General features: G+C 38.2%; 1 protein-coding gene across 6 annotated transcripts in view; it reads right to left on the reverse strand.

The window, feature by feature from the left end:
* Positions 1–20724, reverse strand: part of ralgapa1 (Ral GTPase activating protein catalytic subunit alpha 1) — an 86594-nt gene that overhangs the window by 28008 nt on the left and 37862 nt on the right. For all 6 annotated transcript variants that reach the window (XM_042500307.1, XM_042500306.1, XM_042500310.1 and 3 more), the window contains 7 exons: positions 18852–18967; positions 18477–18601; positions 14625–14696; positions 12929–13052; positions 11888–12043; positions 8079–8237; positions 4781–4908 (listed from right to left, as the gene is read on the reverse strand). In XM_042500307.1, the coding sequence (XP_042356241.1) occupies positions 4781–4908; positions 8079–8237; positions 11888–12043; positions 12929–13052; positions 14625–14696; positions 18477–18601; positions 18852–18967 (880 nt within the window). The remainder of the gene's footprint in view (positions 1–4780; positions 4909–8078; positions 8238–11887; positions 12044–12928; positions 13053–14624; positions 14697–18476; positions 18602–18851; positions 18968–20724) is intronic.

Raw genomic sequence — 20724 nt, forward strand, 5'->3', positions numbered from 1 at the left:
AAACCTGATGATGTCCAGATCTTTCCTAATGTTTATACGTAGGTGTGCTTCTCCTTCAGACCCAAACAGTGGGCTTTTCTTTTGGGGATGCATCTCTACCCCACAGCCTTGCAAACTGTTGGCGATGTGTACAAAATATACATGATAACTGACAGAGACGATCGTAGCTAAGCAAGAGGCTGTGTGACGCAAACTGTGATAAAAATCTTAGATGACATTCTCTCCCAAGAATTCTTCTAAAACCTAAAACAAAAAACAACAACAACAAGGAAGCAAACAAACAAAAACAGAGATTTTCCTAAATATCTTGATAAGAACATGCTCATTTAGAAAAAAAGAGGTCTGTTACTGAACATGCAAACAGAATATTCTATTTACGTGACATGGATCAAACTCTGTGACTGCTGTTGCGGCCTACGTATACAACCCAACCAATAGAAATGCAGCACGAAATGACGCACTGATCAGCACGACACTGCTAAATGCTAGTAAATGTAACTCACTTTGAGCTCTTAATGCCAAATTGGCCATGACAGTGTCCACATTCTTCTCATCCTCCTTTTCAGACGTCTTTCAACAAATAAATGCCACTATAGCGAGGCCTCGATTTATTAGTTTACATTTTTCTCTTACCACTACAGTGGTGTAGATGGATAATGCACGCCATCAACGTTTTGTTCTTGCGTATTGACTTCAATGGACATAGGTTGTAGCCTGCGATTCAGTAGGTGATATTACCGCAGTCTGTACACATCAAACTTGATGTCGTTTCCAAGTTTATTGAGATCCATATCGCAGAGTGCAGCTTGCACTTAACTTACACTGCAAAACCTGCCGATCTAACCAAGTGTAATAATCTTACATTTAGATTAAAAAATCTAGTTAGTCTTGTTTTAAGTATAAATGGATTATCTAGTGCTGACTAGGAAAGATCATTTGACTTAATTCAAGTAAATATCACTTGCCTGGTCTTGTTAAGCATCTTTGTCTTTTTCTGAGTTAATTTTTAACTAGATACAGGAGACAAGTCTGGAAACATCCACTTCAGGTCTATAGAAACCTTATTTTAAGCACTAGTATGTCCAACTAGGCTTAAATAAATTGCTTGAAATTAGTGTTTTTGATCTTATTTCAAGATTTTATGGGCTATAATGAGAGTCACACAGTTTTACTGGTTTTAAGACATCTTAACAAGCAAAATTTGCTTACTGCACTGGCAGCCAAATTTGCTTCTTTTAAGTGCAAGTATGCTTAAATCTAGGGTGCTTGGCCTTAAATTTGACAGGCCATTTTTGCAGTGTATACGATTGCAAAGTCTCACAGTCTGTAGGAGGAATCGGGGAATGAAAACCTGTTTGATTCTCTGCTAATCAGCACCTGATTATATTAAGCCACACCTGGTGGAAAAGCACAAAGAAAATCTGATGAATCAGCATGCAAAATGTGTTCACTCCTCCACGTAATGTGTTAATAAAATATTGTAATTTCGTTCTGGTGTATGCAGGAACTTTATTATTTTTGTTAACTAAAATTTACTAAATAAACTGTTGGGTGTTCTTGTGCTTGTATGTAAATGTGTATTTCTTTTGGGTAACTTTTATGTCCTTTGGCCTAAGGTCTCCACGCAAAACTAAATAAAAGTAAACAAGGGACTTTTTCAAACAACAGTTATTAGGGATTTCTATGACATCATGATGTCAGAGTTTCTCATCATTTAGAGTAATGAGAATAAACAGTACAGAAAGCGGGGGAGTGAAAAAAACTGAAAGACAAGAAATCTGAAAAAGAGGAAAACCAGGCAATATGACAGAGATAAAGGAGAGACAGAGATGAACCCAGATAAGGGAGTTAGAAAGACAAGAGAGAAAATACAGGGACAGTATTAGAGAGATAAAGAAATGATGATAAGGAGGACCGAGTGATACAAGACAGCGGGAGAAAATATTAGAGCACAAGACATGGAGGGATGTTGAGACAGAGACACAGGACTGGGGAGACAGAGGAGAGAGAGAAGAGAAGAAACAAGGAGTGACAGGAGTAGAGGGCAGCGCTGGGAGGGAGAGGTGGAGAGACAGAAGAGGAGAGAGGTGTGTGTAGCAGAAAGATGGGGAGTCAATAATGACTGATTACTGTAATTCAGCCTGTCAGAGACATCGACCTGCTGCTACTACCAATCAATACACACCAGGACACTCGCACATGCACACGCGCGCGCATGCATGCACGCACACGCACACACACACACGCACGCACGCACACACACACACACACACACACACACACACACACACACAACCACAGCGGAGTGTGGGGGTGTTAGCTATGAGCTGCAGCCCCACACTGAGCCGAACAATCTCTTCGCCTCTGTCTCTGGACATGTCAGAGCAAAATGGCGTCTTCACCCTCCCCTTCTTCTCCACTTCTCCTCACTCCCCTTCCACGTTCTTGGCGAGTATCACCTCCACCACTCAAATTATCGCTCCAAAAGGAGGAGAGAGAGGGAGGGAGAAGACACTGGGGAAAAACATAGAGGGAGGGCTGGGGGGAAATGATTGGGAAAAAAGTTGGACAAGTGGGGAGAAAGAGAACATAGAGGGAAGGGCTCCAGAGTATGAGCATTTTGGTCCCAGATGCAACCAAAAATCTGTCGAGTTGGAATTAACATTTGCAGTGGTCACACTGGTGTGACTGATATTTATTACATTGATGGACATAATGATGAGAAAAGTTCATAAGCACAAGTTCTTCCTGTATATATATATACACACACACACACACACACAATATATATATATATATATATATATATATAAGGAAACATACATATATATTATGGAAGCAAGTGGCATTTACACTGGCATACAGATAAGGTGTCCCCAGTCAAACACTGCTTTTACTTCACAAGCTTTATTTCTTATTCTCTTTATTTAGTATTTTCACTTTTATTTAATCAGAGACACTTTTCAGTTTTCCAGTCTGTGTGACATATTGCCTTTTGGAAAAGTGTTTGTTGAGTGTCTGTACAGTGTTGAAAATGTTCCTTATTTTTATGATGGAAATAGTTCACCAAAAGTTGTTTGTGATCAAAATGTTCATTCAGTCCCCAGCAGAAGGACTGTCTTTCTTTGACACTTGCAGTACTATCTGTTCAAAATAAATGAAAACAAACAGATCCTTATGCATGTGTTCTTTCCACGCTGTACCGAACTCATAGAAAACTGTGACTTTCGTGTACCCATAAATCCCTGGTTAAGAAATTATAAATGTGTATGAGAACTCACTAAAAAGGGCTGTGAAAAAGTTAAGCTACTAGTATATAAATAGTGCCAAAAAGTTATTCTGGATCTCTGCAAGATGCAAGTGAAAAGTAAAAAAAGATGGAATACCATGAAGGAGATATGGGTAAAAGGGATGAGGTACAAAGTGTAGGCAGTAAAGAATAAGGAGGGAGTCAAGGGTAAGAGACATGGCATTTGAGTTAGAAAAGAAACAAAATGCCAAACTGTTCAGATGGGGGTAGATAAAGTTTCGAAAAGTGGGGCGTCATATATAATTAGTGGACAAGACATTTTTGCATCAGCAGATCCTCTGAATAGTAAGAGTTAGGGCTCTTCTGTTTGATAAAAAGGTCAAGCTTCATGAACAACATTGACATTTGAATTCTAAATCCATGTGACTGATGCACAGCTCTCTTTTTTTCCTTTTCTTTGCATGTCTGTTCATTCAATTCACTTTGTTAAAATTGAAAATTTAGATGACGTCATAAAATATGCAACGGACGCCTAAATAGAATCTCCAAATGCACACATTACATTTGCTACAGCCATAGGCTGAGTGTTTGCACTTGTGCAGGGGGGAACTCTTTACTTTAGGACAATGCTATTGTAAGATTATTACAACAGAAATGAAGGGAAAGAAGAAAAGAATAGGCAGACGAGCAGGCAGACGGACAGGAAGACAGTATCATTAGGAAATCAAATTGCTTGAAGTGCTCCTTAGAAGAAATTCCAATGATCAGTCAGTGGCTCAGCTCGCCTCAACGGGGGACACTGACACCTCACAATGGTGTGAGAGTGTGTGTGTGCGTCTTGACCAACACTGCATGAATCTGCACGTCTCTATTTGGATGTTCTTGCAGTGCTGTGCCTCTGTAGAGCTTATGTCCACGCAACCGGGTTTGTCAGAATGAAGAGTGTGTAGAAGTGTGGACACATCGCCATACTTGTGTGTGCGTGAGCGTGCACGTCTGTGTGTGTGAGACCAGAGAGCAAAGCCCCTCATTTAGAAAGCAGCGTTAGAGAGGAGAGTCATCAATAAGTATTGACCGCCAGGCTTGTTCCAACCAAACTACCATCGCATCGGATCAAGCAGGCAGACTGTGTGCACACCTGTCTGTCTGTTTCTCTTTCTCCTCCTGCACACACAGATGCATGCACGCTTGATATATGGCACTTCAGAGCCAACTAAATACAGCTCTATCACTCCAGCACTTATACTCTGAAAGCCAAACACCACTGGACATTGATTTGCTATTCTTAACACTTGAGCTGAGTGAGAACCAACATTCTCGCTCAAGGATTTCAACACAATGCTGCAGATATATTCAAACAAGTTTAAGCAGCTAAGATGAGCCTCAAACAATTAACTTTTAAAGAGCTGAGCTGTCACAGAGGAGATGGAAACGAAGGCAATGAACAAAAATGAATAAAGGCTTTTGTGACCTACCTTTGGCTTCTGATCTTGTTTTTACATATTTTGAGTAGCTGTTTCAAAAGGATACAAGTTCTGGTAGAGGGGAATGAGGGATTTGAGAGCTCGACTGGCATTGATCGCTGTGGCTCTGACCATGGTGGGCAAAATGTTCATGTCCACTATGGCACCGTCGAACAGCGGACCAAAGAATGGCACCTGCACACACAAAGACAAGTGGTAAAACAGGCATTAAAGCAGAAAAAACACATATTTGTCATTTTATTGTTAATAATGAATCTACTGCCTATGGCAACCTCTCAAAGATGTAATTCTAGATATTTTTTATGAAGCAGAATCATCTCTGGGAGCCACCAGGTTTTAGTGAACCAAGCTCGACAATTTAATTCCATACTTTGCTTGTGGAATCCACAAAAGAGAATAATGTCAGGCTTTTTATTGAATTTATCTGTGGACCAGGTCTCCGAGCCATGCACTCTGTGACTGAATACAGTGCTTTCAGGACGACAACACAGAGAATATCTTATCTAACTTGTTTTTGGATTCATGATAATTCAATATTTTGGCTTGTAGAATGAATGAAAACAGAATGAGGTTATGTTATTAGTGCTGTGGTATCTATGTCATGCTGAAAAAGCAGCATTTTATTGTGTTAGGTCTCGTTTGAAATAGAATTATGCTATCAGTGCTGTGGTATTAATGTCTGTGTGTTTTAGACTGATACATTGACCAGAGCAGCAAGACTCAGAGCAAGACTCTCTCTAGGATTGATAGTCAGTCATGATGCATGTTTGTAATGTATGTTGGAAACATACAATTCTGTATCAAAATATGGGCATGTTTACAATATAATTCCTGCCCAACTCCATAGTCATACAATACAAGTTACCAGTCATCAATAAAATACACATGATAATCTACCTGTGTTAAAGTGTGACATAATCTAACATGCGTCTGTAAAAAACTGTTCAATTTTCTCATAGGGTTGGTTAATTTCCAAGAGAAGTTTAGCTCAGGAATTTTTTAAATTTTGCATTTTCATACAAAAATCATACTTGTTTATACCTAATTTATTTGGGGGAGAAAAAAACTTAAAAAGCAACACTAGTTTGAAAAACCCATTGTGCCTGACCCAAATGCTACAGGCCTCACATTTGGGGAGCCAGTGGCTGTGATGTTGCAGAAATAAAATTATGTATATATATATATATATATATATATATATATATATATATATATATATATATATATATATAAACATAATTTTATTGCAATGGTTGCAATAACACAGACGGAGACGGATACAGACGGAGACACTACGTTTACATAGGGATAAATTGGCCATTAAGTTGACCAAAATAAGGGGTCCATTCACTGACTATTTTTTTTATTAAGGAAATACAAATGTCATAGCCTACAAAAAGCTGGATTTGTGTTGTGTTGTTTTTTTTAAATTGTTTTTTGTTTCTTTTTTTTTTTTATTTAATGAGGTGGGCAGTTTTTGTTTACTTGCTGTCTGTTATATGTCAGCTATTTGTATGAACATGCACTATATCTATACACTACATTTAGCAGCACACTCTTCCATCACATGCACAGATCATTTCACAGCACCCCAGTAATTTGGAAATTAGTACAAATACAGCCTTTTGCATGCACAGTGCATCCTCCCATCACACATACAGCCCACACTACTGCACTGTATGAATCAGTGGCCTACATGCTTTCAGGTTTTCATTTTATTACTGGAGGGAATATATTTTTTTTATGCTATTTTAAGTTGAGCGGCAGATAGTAGCTTAAAGCAAAGTGATAATGAAGATAAGGCATCAGAGTCTGACGACAAGGAAATCCACAGAGAGGACAGGGAGGCCTGAGATGACAATAACTTTTTAAGGGTCTTTTTTATTTGGAAGGAGGGTCATAGGAATGCTGTTTTATTGTTGTTCAATACAATTTAAAACTGGTTAAATAAGTAAATCCAAGTTCAATTAAGCTAAATTGATGTTTTTAATTTCTATTAAAAGGGTTTAAAGTTATGTCTGCTTATGAACTAATAAAAGCCTTGTGTCCATCTGCATAGAACATGGTAAATACAGCCTGAGCAAATAACCCCTATATTTCCATTTAACGCCTATTAATTCTCTTTAATTCCCATGGAAAATTTCCACCTTTAACATTCCCAGAATTTTGCAACCCCAGTTTTTTTACATGTGTTATTCTATTTATTACACATAGAGGCTCTAGTAACTGGGTTTTGACCAGATTTAAAAAAATAAAATAAAATAAAAAATCTGTCTCACACATGCATTCTCCTGCACTAAGACATACTTTGTGCTAATTGTTATTGTCATCATGCTGATATGCTCCCATTGAAAATGCTTAAATGCTGATGTTTAACGGGTAAAATATATATGCCATGGTAGTTTAGAGCGTAAGCATGCTAGCCTTTGCTTATTAGTGGTAAAAATAAAGGACAGCTGAGGCTGATGAGAATGCAGTTCTGGAGGTATTTGGTCATAAAAAAAACAAAACAAAATCTCAGACAAGTTAAAATTGAAATTTGTTTATGGTTAAGGGATCTCTAAAGTTTTTAAAATTCATCCCCCTGGAAGGGGGATTGGACATGTATACCGAAATGCTTGAAAATCTGTTGCTAGTAGAGGGAAGTTGAAATTTGAGGAATAATTTATGCAACTATGAAAGAAAGGCAGGCTGGCAGAATTTTAAATTTAAAACGGGATCAGAGATGTTTTTGTACAATTTCAAAATTATGATCACACTTTAAAATTCTTAATTTGTGCTATAACTATAATTTGTCAATAATCTGTACTAAAAAAAGAAATGCCATCAATGCTTGAGTTACGTAATGAGTAAGACGCATGGAGTAATATGATGGCAATCAAAAGTATTTAAAAAAAACTGCACGGTAATCCATCAAGTAGTGGTTGAGACATTTCACTGATCGTACCATAAATGTCAAAATGTGAAACGTACCATAAATGTCAACAAAAAATGAGTATGACTCATCCTCAGGGACCATGAATGTTTGTACCAAGTTTCATGAAAAGCCACTTTCCTGTAGTGCCATCCACAGAGCTGTGCTACTATCTAATTGGCCACTGAGACACGCTACAATTACAGTTCTGCAACAGATGACTTATATAGTTACTGATTAGCTCAGATGGGGACTGAATTATCATCCTGGGTTCTAATGATGGAATTTAAATGTCCCACTGTTTCATTTTCACCCCCTGATAAGGAATCTGAGAAACACTGAAACACAGAGATACCAAATAATTTGCCGAAAGATACTGACAACTGACAGTTTGAGTCCAGTATCAAAATACTGAACATTATTTTTTTACCTCTGGCTTTTTAAGTATATGGATGGAGTACATGTGGTTCTTCATGGGGTAGATGACGATTAACACGTCTCCAAACTCAGTGGGGATGATCCCTCGCCGGTAGTCTCTGGAATGTTCCGACCAAACAATGTGGACCTCGTCATTACCCAGGTGTCTGAGCTGTAAGGGGTCGGGAGGAGCAGACAAGAGAAATGAATGGTAGAATCAAAATAGAATCAACATCTCACATTTTTCTTTTTGCAGCATAAACAACACAAACAAGTCAATGCCAACCACACATACACACAAACACACACACACACACACACATATGGAGGGTCTCGAACAATGAGCTAGATAGACAGTATCTATCATAAACCCAAGGTATACGTGCTTTTGGTGGCCCTGGGGGTGATGGAGTGAGTGTGTGAAGATGGAGAGTGGACACGAAGACAGAGTGAAGCTCCGGAAAGATGGAGTATAGGCTGGAAGACAGATGGAATCAAATATGATGCGATTCTGTGTGTGTGTGTGTGTGTGTGTGTGTGTGTGTGTGTGTGTGTGTGTGTGTGTGTGTGTGTGTGTGTGTGTGTGTATGTGGTTCACATTCACTCAGTGGGCTACAGTCAGGGCCAGTGACAGGTCTGTCATTAACCTTGATGTCTGCCAAAATACACACAAGTACGCATGTGCACATGCACACGCACGCATGTGCACACGCACGCATTTGCACGCTCGCCTTCAGATGTCTGCCGCTCTTGGCCTTGGCCCTGAGACAAACACATTTCCTTTTAGATGTTTGTTTAACTAGAATCAGTCGTGTATTTTCTCCTCTTGCGCCCATAACTGGAAGAGATTGATAGAGATGCACTGAGCGATCAGCCTGTGACCGGTATCGTTTGATTTTCCTGCTTAATCAGCCGCGATCAGTGGTCAGTCTGAGAAACAGCCAATCCTGTGCCCATTAACATTTACCTGCAAGCACAACACACTGCATGCAGATAAGCACAGACAGTAACAGACTGTTGTTACAGCCTCTGCAACCTGTTCTCATTACCAGTCATCAAATACTGATGCTTTGTCTCTGCCTTTCAATAGCAACTTTTCAGAAACTCTTAGTGACTATGTTTCTGAAAAGCAACAAATGTAGCTTATTCAGACCTTATTCAGACCATTGCAGCAAAAATTAACCATTCCCATGCATGCAGGTCAGAGTAATGGCAGTGTCCGATTCTTTTGCTGTGTCACGGGGTCTCTCCTCTCTCTTTCCTTGCACCATGCACGCAGTGTGTGGCAGGCAGGAGAAGAGACGTGCCTTGCTGCAGCAGTGGGAATTAATATACAGCATACTGTACACACACCTTTACATTCTTGTAAATAGATAAATACGTTTTTTTTTTTAGATAAGAAATAGTTGACTTTCTATAATAGGCCTATGTACACAGTATAGAATATTTTTTCTGATTCTTCTTCTCCTCTGAAAAAATAATGTATTTAAGCATATATTGGTATATTTAACCAAACCTCTTTTAGGAAAGTAAAACATGTTAAATAAACTGGGACATATGGCATTTCATTTTCTATGGTATTTTGTTTTTACAGAAGCTCTTTCCAGTAACCTAAAATACATTTAATTTTGAGTTTGCGTGAAAGAAGGTCCTGTAACCTGCTACAGTTTTTGAGAAAAAGTTATTTCATTCTTGTTTTTTATTAGAAAGATTAACATGAATTTTCCATTAAATAATGTTTACAAAAATGTTTGTGTATACTGACAATTTTAGTTCTCAGAAAGAAAGAATATCAGAATCCATAGATCAGACTTTAAAAAATAAATAAATCAGGAATTAGAATCAGCAGAGAAAATTGCAATCGGTGCACTTCACCTCTAGGGATTTGTTAACCCTCAAAGCAGTCCACAATTCATTAGACAGTGTATCAGTATGAACAGTTTAATGAACTGTAATTATATGTGTACATACGCGCACATGCATGCACGCACGCACGCGCGCCCACGCACGCACGCACGCACGCACGCACGCACGCACGCACCCACACACACACACACACACACACACACACACACACACACACACACACCTCACTCAACTCTCACATGAGCCAGAGGCTGAATTAAGTAATATGAAGGCCTGGGGGACTTCCGTCACTAGTTTGAGACAGTTATCCATCATTTTTGGAAGTACCATAATGACACTGCTTCAATTTTAAATTTGAGTAATAGTTTTAATTAAGCTGACATTTTCTTTCTAACTGGTGATACATTAAGTTGATACATTGAGCAGAGTCTGGAAAACGTACAGGAATAGAGATGTATTTATCAAGTTCCTCATAAAATAAATCTTTTAGAGGCACTTCCCTTTGTCAGTAAGTTGCACGACTCACAGTGATGCTGAGAACTTAAGAGTTCTGCCATTATCACACTTGGATAGTCAGAATTATGACCCTCAAGCTGCATTAGGTGGAAGAGTTTAATCAGGCAGAGTGGCGTCTTCCTGTCTGGTGTGCTTCTCTGATCCATATCACTATTCTTTAAAATATTGAAGATCAGAATGATGTCATCTGTGATGCCTCAATCAGTTGGTGTAATGCAGCTTTAATCCTTTTAATCATGTTTCAAGCAGATGCGGTATGAGAGGGAGCAGAACACACAGCAAAGAGTGAGAGCTGGACAAATGCCCTGCAACAGACTAAAACCACACTGCAGTCTCTGTGTGTGTGTGTGTGTGTGTGTGTGTGTGTGTGTGTGTGTGTGTGTGTGTGTGTGTGTGGCAGCAGGATGAATGATAAATGCCTGCCAGTATGGACATGTGTATGTCTGTCAGTTTAACCTCTTTGTGGACACATTTGTCAAACTGTGAGTGTATGCGTTTGTAAGCCTGCGTGTGCTCGCGTGTAAGCGTGTGTGTGCCTCTGTGTCCACCGTTAATACAAATTTATAGTTGTGTGGCTATTTGTGTGGACTGATGTGAATAAAGCCCTCAGTGGATGTGTGTTTGTGTTAAACAGGTTAAACAGGTTTATAGTGTGTGTGCTCTTGTGTGTATGTATGCGAGTATTCGTGTTTGATGGGGCCATCAGCTGATCAGGGAGACGGATGGTGTCGGACCAGGCGCTGATAATCCAATCAGGGGCCTGCAGCGACGTGATAGGCCGAGAAGCAGGAAGTATGATCTGATTAAAGGGACATTATGGCCATGTGTAGAGCGCCCATTGCCTGGGGGTTGACAGGTGTGCACACACACGCACAAACACACACACATTAAACCTGCCTGCCTAGACACTGATACGAGCTCACGCCGCGCACAAACACAGACATGATTGCTACTAAGAATTATTGGAAACATCGGTGTCCCTTCGAAACACTGACATCAACACATTGGTGTGTGTGTGTTTGTGTGTGTGCAGCAACCAGGCAAGAGATTGGGAAGGAGGAAAAGAAAGAGGAATCAAAAAGGAAGGGCAGAGACGAGAAGAGTGCACTGAACATCTTCCCTCATTAAATAAAAGGAAATTAGAGCAAAACAATTATGCTTATTATTACTAATTACTCCGTCTCTCACACATCGACACACTCGACTGCCGTTTGAGAGAGTGCAACACAGTCGACAGAGTGCTTGATAGAAAGATTCAACTGTCAAGCAAATCCAGAAGAAACATCATGTCACGTGTTTGTTAGTTGTTAAAAATCACACAGAACAGGTGATAAGGTTGCATTTCCTAAGCTGGACAAAACAGTGTTAACAATAGAAACGTCCACAGTCCTGCAAAAACCCTTTAGAAGAAAGATCAGCTGTCAGGTCGCTGTGCGTTACCTTCTTGGTGAGGTTGTGGTCCTGGTCGTGGGGCATGCGGGTAGAGACGTGGTAGATGACCTCTGTGGTGGAGGTGGCGTAGTAAGGCGTAGTCTGGCCCGTGCTGCGATTTCTCTGGAGACCTCCCATGAAGCCACAGTGAGTAGTGAGGTCCACCTGTGGGATAAACATCATGATGTGTAAGATACATTAAAAACTCCCTTTCTAGCCATTTACTGCCTTTAAGTTGACAATAAAAAACAATCAAATCCAATAAAATAAAATGATGACAAATTAAAAAAGCTAAAAAAAAGTAGTTCCTACGCTCACTTAAACTGCTTTAGGGTAATGGCTTTTAATTTGAGAACCCAGAAGGCTACATTTATTAAAAACTGGACTAAATGGATAGTGTATGTTTTTCAAGTTTTAGACCTGGTTTTGTGAACAAGTATCAGAAACACATGGTAGTGTTACTAGTGAGCCACCCATTGTTTGTTTGCCTCTCTACTTATTTTCTACCCTTATTCTATTTTATATTTTTTATTTATTTTCCCCCCCCCCCCCTTTCCCACCTATTTATATGTTCATTCCATTTTATTTTTCATTTATTTCTTTATTTTTTTCTTTTCTTTCTTTCTTTATCTGTTTATTTATTTATTTTCCCCTTTTACATGATTGAAAGGTCTTTATGTTCATTTGGTTGTGTATTTTGTTTTTGTACATTCACATAAACCAATTTTAAAAAAAATGCCTCAGAAGAACATTTTTTGCATAGGATTGTTCAGTATATTAGTTTTTCCATCATCAGGCTACTAAAACATTATTTTAATCACTGGGCCTTTAAAACTGTTTTCTTTCTTTCTTTCATTACAATCTTAAAGCAGTTCAACAATCAATGATTTGATAATGATTCAAATATTAAATGCAGATCAAATAATTAGAAGAAGTTCCAATGTAAATTTGAAAGATTTCAATGCAGCAGTGTAAAGATAAATGTGCATTTTGAATTTATGACAAAGACAAACAATGTGTGAACAATTATGTAAATAAATTTGTACTTACCTCCCAGCCCAGTCCAGAGACAAAGTCTTCATAAGCCTGGCTTCCTGCTGTGTTGGTTAGTATGGAGTGTTTGTCCTCTTGGCCCTCAGCTACATAAAATACTGCTATTTTATGAGTCTCACGGCTAGAAGAGAAGGAAAGATGGAAACCAATAATGATCAATACAACAACTACTAAAAAACAAATAACATTTCTTCTGGCAATTTTGATCAGATTACTTTCTCCTTAACTCTTGTTTTTGTTCCCCTCAAAGAAAGCGATTAATACCTCCACAATAAAATGGGATGCCACTCATGTTTTGTGCATGTTATCCGAAGCAGACAGTGGTGTAGAAACCATGAGCAAAAGCTGTCAATTAGGGTGTGTAGAGTCTTGCATAGCCAGATGTATCTCCACAGCACTATGTCAGTGGTAGAAAAAGGTCTGGAATCAACAATTATCTTGCTGCTATAGCGGGAAAAAATGCTTTGGTTTGTTTTTGTTTCTTTAAACCAATCACAGTCATAATGGGCAGTGTTAAGCCCTGGATGCAGCGATGGTGCACTTGCAGAACAGTGTTGGGGTGAACTGGTTTTGATGGAACATTTGCACATGGGGACGTGGGCCCAGTGATTAAAATGGCCCAGCAGAAGAAAAGGCCACAAAAAGCTGTCGTATGTCTCTTTGTGATTCAACTATATGTGACAAAAAAAGACAGAGATAGTTTAAGAATCTGTGCCCTAAAAGTGAGGCCTGGCTGTACTTAAGCTCTGGAAGAACTCACTGGACCTGTAAAATCAACAGACAATTTGCATACATACAGCTTATGTGGCTCTAGCAGAACATTATTACGAAGATATCACAGAAGCTCGTGAGAAATGACAAAGATTAGTTAAGACACTGTCAGTGGCCAGAGTAAAAAGATGCGGAATATCAACTCCAACCGTCTGTGCCAGTAAATGGATTAACATCGGGCACGACTGCCCTGTGAGACGGAGTTTGGGCTTTTCCGTGGTGTGTGTTTGCAAGTTGTTTTATTAATTGTAGATCTTTACAACAATTCACAGAAAGAACAAAGCAGGCATGCCATACTGCCCCATCCAAATTAAAATGTGCCATTTTCAGCCTGCAAGTTTTTAGCTTGGAGAATATTGATGTTTTTCATAGCGATGTTGAGCTAGAAACAGTAACATGTAGATAGTGTAAAAAAGGGAGAATGCCGGCTGAAATCAGCCGCCTACAATCTGGTGAGTCAGACTAAGGTGTTTAAGGACAGGCTAATCCTCCTCCTTTTTGGGTTTTTAACAGCAAATATCACTTCATTCAACACTTCCTATCATCTTTTATTCAACTATTGGTAAGTTGTTAAAGTCCCTCGGCACCAAGTTTGGATGAAGTGGGCAAAATCTTCACAGGTTCGACGCAGGGACATGTTTTGTATCAGGACACCACTATGTTTTATTAAATAATATACTGAATCACAGAACCCTACTGTATATATGACAGTTTGAACTGCATTTTGATCAATGTTTAAAGACGGTTTAATGTCACAACTTTGGGAAAAAGAGACCGAAGGAGGAAATAAAAAGATTTGTGAAAAACTAGAGAGGATTCAAACTAGTTACTAACTGAAATTTGAGTGAAAAGATCAAAATAAAGAAAGGAGGAAGTACTGCACCAAACAACACAAGGTGCTTGACTTTTCATATTTGCTCACCACTGCCGTGAATCCAGGTTCTTCAGCTCTCTCAGTAACTTCTCATTCTTTCTCAACAAGTGAAAGTTACTCCTGTAAGACACATACATGCACAGGTTAGGATCATTATCCACAGTAACGGTCAAACCCGCCTCCCTACCATCATCTAGCTACCACCGGTGTCTCCTTTAATTGGCTGGTTGCTTGTTTTTGTCACTGTATCCTAAGAAGGATCGTCAAATCCCGTGACAACTAATAAGACATTAAGCAGAGCTGACAGGTTTTCTGGTGAAAAAGGCTAGAAAAGCTCAAGATTAAAAAGAGAGGAAAAGAAAAACAAAATGTTACAAACAAGACATCATTCACAGCCACATTTAATTTAAAAGTATTCAGTAGTATATTCTCAAAACAACAGTTCCCATTCAGGTGGGTTGATCTGTACTAAGACAAAAAGACACTGAAGAGAGGTCTAAAACAGTATTTTTACCTCACAGAACATGGGAGTTGCTGGTCTACCTCTGTTTCAAATAGTAAGTTAATTTTTGTTATGGTTATTCAATAAATCCAAACTAACAATTTTAAATGCCAGAGTCGCATAATAACTAGGGCTATCAAATGATTCATTTTTAAAATGATGATTAACCGTGGAATTTCAATAGTTAATTGTGATTAATCACTTTTTTTTAATCACACGTTTTCAGTTCTATTATTTTGCATTACAAAACAGTTTTGAAGTCCATGTTGACAATGTGAAGCAATTTTTTACCAGATTATCTTGATTAAAAAAAAATTAAATGAATGATTAACATAAAAAGGGCATGTCTGTAAAGGGGACACTTGTGGGTAACAAGAGAACCCATTTTCAGATATCTGAGGTCTGAGGACAAGGGTCCCCTGTTAAATGGCCATGCTGTTTTTTTCCATTGCCAAAATTTAGCTCACCATGGGAGTATAATTATAACCCCTGCCAAGCGAGCATGATATGGTTGGTACCACTGTATTCCTTATGTCTCCTTCTTTCATATGATAGATTATCATTAATCTAACCCGAAAAACAAAACAAAAAAACAACAACACGTTATGTAGGGACCTTAATCACATTGCAATTAATGCGTTAATGATGACAGCCTTGATAATAACACACGCAAATTCAGTGAGAGATCAGCAATTCCGTGCTACTGCTTTTGTCAATGGAGTTTGGTGGCTTTGAAGTTAGCGTTGTAACTGCTTGAGCTCACCCGTCGAACACTGAGGTCTGACGGCAATGTTAAGTGGTGAAATATTTTCAATACAGCGTACTCTTGATAACTGGTACTGTTTTTTTTCTAGGTAGCTAAAAAACATTTTACTGCTGCCCTCCTCCACAGAAGTACATCGCTTAGCTTCAGTGGTGGTACTCGTTTCTGCTATCTAAACACATGCCGCACCAACTGCCATCTACTGTGGGTAATACTTACAATGGCTATGCATAAGTACCTCATGTGACCCACTTCAGAAAATCTGAACTAACCTTTTAAACTTGAAAGCTGTCTGTAACTAGTTGAAACACTGTTTAACCAGCGCTTCTGTTTGTATACTGGCACTTCATTTCTCAAAATATAGATTACTGTGTATAATCATCACTTTGCTATAAATGAACGACAGCATCTCATGCTGACCAAGCTAGTGTCTTCTCTCAGGCTCCAAATAGAAAAGGACTGTACCCTATTCTTTAATCAAAACAAAAGCCTTTTATCCCAACTAACAACTCCAGGGACAGTTCAAAATGTCCCAGCCACCAACCTCCGCACCGCTGATATAAAACCAAGACTTGAGCAGTGAGGCTAGGAGTGGACTAATAATGACACGTCATTCTTTTCACTCTTAGAGAGAGAGAGAGAAAAAAAAGAGTGAAAAAGCGGGAGATAAAGAGAGGGGGAGAGAGAGACAGCAATTTGCTCTTTATTAAACTGATACTTGGTAATGGCCTCATTCTCTGCTCTCAAAGACTCCATTTACACCCTGGATTACAGGGAGAAGCATAAAAGGGGACACACACACACACACACACACATGCAAGCATGCACGCACACAGGTGACTGTCAGTATCTTAGTGTCCCTTATGAATACCTAGAGAGACATAAGGGGACAATAACACATGATTAGACATCTCTTATTTGTCTATCCTTTTTTTTTCCCCAACATCCAAGCTCTTTATCTTCTCATTCTCCTCTGTATTTACTCACTTATTTTGGCGACATTTCTTTTTTTAATGTTATTTTTTATTTTCACTCTTCATCTCCATGTGTCTTATTCATCCCCCTTTTTGCCACTTCTCTCAGCATCATTCTCTTCTTCAACTAATGTCTTTTATCCCAACTCCAAATGGCTTGAGTTTGATCAATAGAATACTATACTCATTATCACACTCTCTTCCACACACAGAAACACACACACGCGCACAGTGTGTTAAGGAGTCTATTGTGCAGGCTGAATGCGGACAGTGTAATTCCCTGGATAAAGTATAAAGAGCGATGAGTGTCCATTAGCTGGCCAGACACATTTAAAGTGATACCTTGACATTGTGTATTTTCACCCAGAGTCATTGAGAAGATGAAATGCTGTGCCATGTGAGTGAGAAAACGTGGTGTCTAATTAGCACAAAATACTTTTTTTTTTTTAAATGCAATTTCTTTTTTGTCTCTTTTGCATTCAGCTAGCATTTGGTTTGTTCTAGGGTTGATGTAACTCTTGTGTGGTAACAAATGTATTACAGAAACCTGAAAAACAGCCTCTTAGTTGAAAGCTCCTTTTTCATCCCTCCTTAGGCACATAGTATGTGTCATATTACCTTTATTATTCCTAGTTTAATAACAGTTTTTCCTACAGATTTTTGTGCAGTTTGCAAGCAGTGGAGCCCTTTAAACTAAGGTAGATTCTTATCTACTATAAAATAAAGCGAAAAATAAAAAATGCCAGGGTATGAATTTACTAATGTAGATAAATAACAAATATCTGAGCTTGGTTGGAATATTGTTCCAGGTTTTTTTCCTGCTCAGAATTGACATTTAGGGGACTACCCATGACAGCATGTTCAGCATATAGTAAAGGCAATAAGTTTGTGTTACCTTATTTTGACAGAAATATATACATTTTCCTTTTATCTTTATCTTTGTATTAAAAGTTATTTTCTTCTGGTTCAGCACTCATTTCATATATTGATATTAAGCAAATTTGGAGAGAATTTTAATTGCCCTCCTTTTTTTTTTTTTTTTTAAAGATTCATTGGCTTTTGCCTTCTTTAGATAGGACCAAATATGCCAAAAGTTCCTCTATGCAGGAAAAAACATTTTATCAAGTTTCCAACAAATAAATCACATGGAGTGAATGCTTCCATTAAGCTGCATTTTTCAACGCAAAGTGATCCTTAAAGAGGTTCACAAATACAAAGTGAAAACGCAAAAAGACCAAACAGAAGCAATCTGAATGTTTGCATTATATGACATTAGTCTTGGATTATATTCTATTATATAAAAACAGACAAACTCTTGGTACCATTACTTAACCATATCATATCATAGTCTGGTGCACACTGTTTACACAGACTTAATTCTGCTGCTGTTTATCACACCAGGGTCACTTTATTATTCCTCATATCATTTTGTCTCTAAATGCTCTTGATCATTTTTTTCATCTCTTTTTTTAACCTCCTATTATTCCTGTTCTTTTCTATACTTAACTGTATTATTTCTGTTTGGTAATATAACCCAGTTCCATCACTGGTATCAATATGAATGCATCTAATCCTATTATTGTTGTTACATTAATGTTCATGTTTTTTTAAGCCTAAAAACATTTTTAACTATATGTATGTATGTCTGTGTGTGGTCTCACCTCTTCTCCCAGGAGTTGAGTCCCAGTATGTTGATCAGTAGTCTGCAGTAGTAGAAGGCCGACTGTGGTGTCTCAGTCTCTGGTTCAGTCTGCTGCACTGCCCTCATGTTCAGCTCCTCACCTCTCTGGAACATTCAGTTATTCAGTTCAGTGCAAAAACATTAAATAAATAAATAAATAAATGGAAAGGAAACAGCAAATATTTATCATGGAAATGAAATAATAATCAACATGATGTCAGAGCTGTGACTGAGAAAAAGACTGGGCTTACGTTACAATTTAACTGTGTCGGTATCAACTTCGTCAGGTAATACTGGGAGTCAAAGATCAAAAAGGTAAAATCATTTTATTCATAAGAATATAGACACTACATACATGAAGGACAAACTCTCTCTCAGCAGCGCTCTGCTTCAGGATGGCGTTGATCACGTCATTCTCTTGCTTTTCTGAAACACACGCTGGTGGAGGGGCCGGGATGTTGAGCGGCATGCCTGAGGGAACAAATCAGGACACAAACTTAGCTGCGTTGTTGTCATAGATTTGGTTACATTCTCTTAAAAGCTTCAGAACAATTAGATTGAAGTGCAACAGGACCTTGAATTGTCAGTATCCACATTTGATTTAATGCTGTCCTTCTGTTTTTACAGAAAAAAAAGAGGGATGTCTTTCTGGGAAATGCTAAATGAAACTCTGCCTCAATGAGTTGCTGACCCACCAAGAAAGATATCATTATTCTGGCTTTTACAGGAGAGGCGTGCACAATGTTCTGATTTAAAAATCATTATGATATGATGAGATGAAAACTATTGGCAGCTTCCTTTCAAACATATTGGTACTGGTCTTCAAAGAGACATAAAAACTCATTCACGTTCACTGCTGTTGAAAAGTTTGGCACCAGGCCACAAAAGCTTGATTGTGTACAGTCAGATGGCTAAGACGACCACTATACATTTTTGAATGGTCTTTAATGTTTTAAGGTTGTCGAAAGTCCTCTTTACAAATAGATGTTACTATATACAAAGGATTTTAAAGAAAAAAAAGATGCTGCACAATGGCTCAACCAGTCTGACAAGCGAAAGAGCAGAAAGAGACACAGAAACAGCATTTTTATTTTGTATTTACATTGTAGTCAAATATTGTAGTATGATGCACATAAATACATGTTCATGTTTCTTTTTTTCTGGATTTTTAAAAAAATGTATTTGTTTATTATTATTATTATTGCTTATTTAACTTTTTTCTTTCTTCTTTTACTTTTATAATATCATAATTATTACTTTAACCATGTTTTTATGGTCATATATTACCTCTGTATGTTATCTTCCATCAAATGTCACTTTTTATGTAACATGTATGCGCAGAGTGGCGCTGGGGTGAGGTGAGGTCTGACTTTTAACTGTTGTGTATACACACGACAAATTTGTTTTGGAACACTGTGAGCCTTCTGAAAATAATAACAATATGTTTTTAAAAATCTGGCCTGCAGAAAAAATGCTTCTAAAATGTAGCAGAGTAAAATACAAAGTTGCAGAATATTAAAATAATCAAGGTACAAGTTTATTTTTCCATTGTCTATTTTTCGTATAATTTCCCTATCCATATATATAAGAGCAACTGTATGTTGACCCATTTTCATCTAGGAATCAATAAAGATTTTCTGATTTTGATATCTCTGAGCAACAAATCAATAAGAATAGGAGAAATCCCCTGGTAGTGATGATGGTAAAAGACTCTGGAGCTTTAAAGCATCAACATATGAGCAGATTTTAATAGGAAAAGGTTCCTTTTCAGAGTTTATTGTACAATTAAATCTAAAACAAGCTGGAATTAACAGGCAACATGTCTAGCAAAACTCAAAGCAAACAATAGTAACAGTTTAGACTTGGGCGGTGGTTCTCAACCAGAGGTGAGAGACTTTCAGGGAGTCCCCAGAAAAATGCAGAGTAGTTTATTGTGAGTATCAGCTGAACATACTACTGACAAATCACATTTTAAATCTATTCAGTCCAACCACTGAGTCAACTGCAGAGGGCCCAAGGAAAAAAAACTTCCCAAAATATTTAAAGCCCAGCTGCACTGTTGTAACGATCGAGGGTCACTGACGACTTTCTGGACCAGAAAACAAATTCAAAATTTTAGGGTACTTGGGGGGGGGGGGGATTTCCAACCATATTCTACCTGGTTATGCAACACTGTGGGGACATTGACTAAACTGAAGTTTTAATTATCTCCTTCTTCTTCTTTTGGG

The sequence above is a fragment of the Plectropomus leopardus genome, chromosome 14, assembly GCF_008729295.1.
Source record: "Plectropomus leopardus isolate mb chromosome 14, YSFRI_Pleo_2.0, whole genome shotgun sequence".
In the NCBI taxonomy this organism is placed as follows: Eukaryota; Metazoa; Chordata; class Actinopteri; order Perciformes; family Serranidae; genus Plectropomus; species Plectropomus leopardus.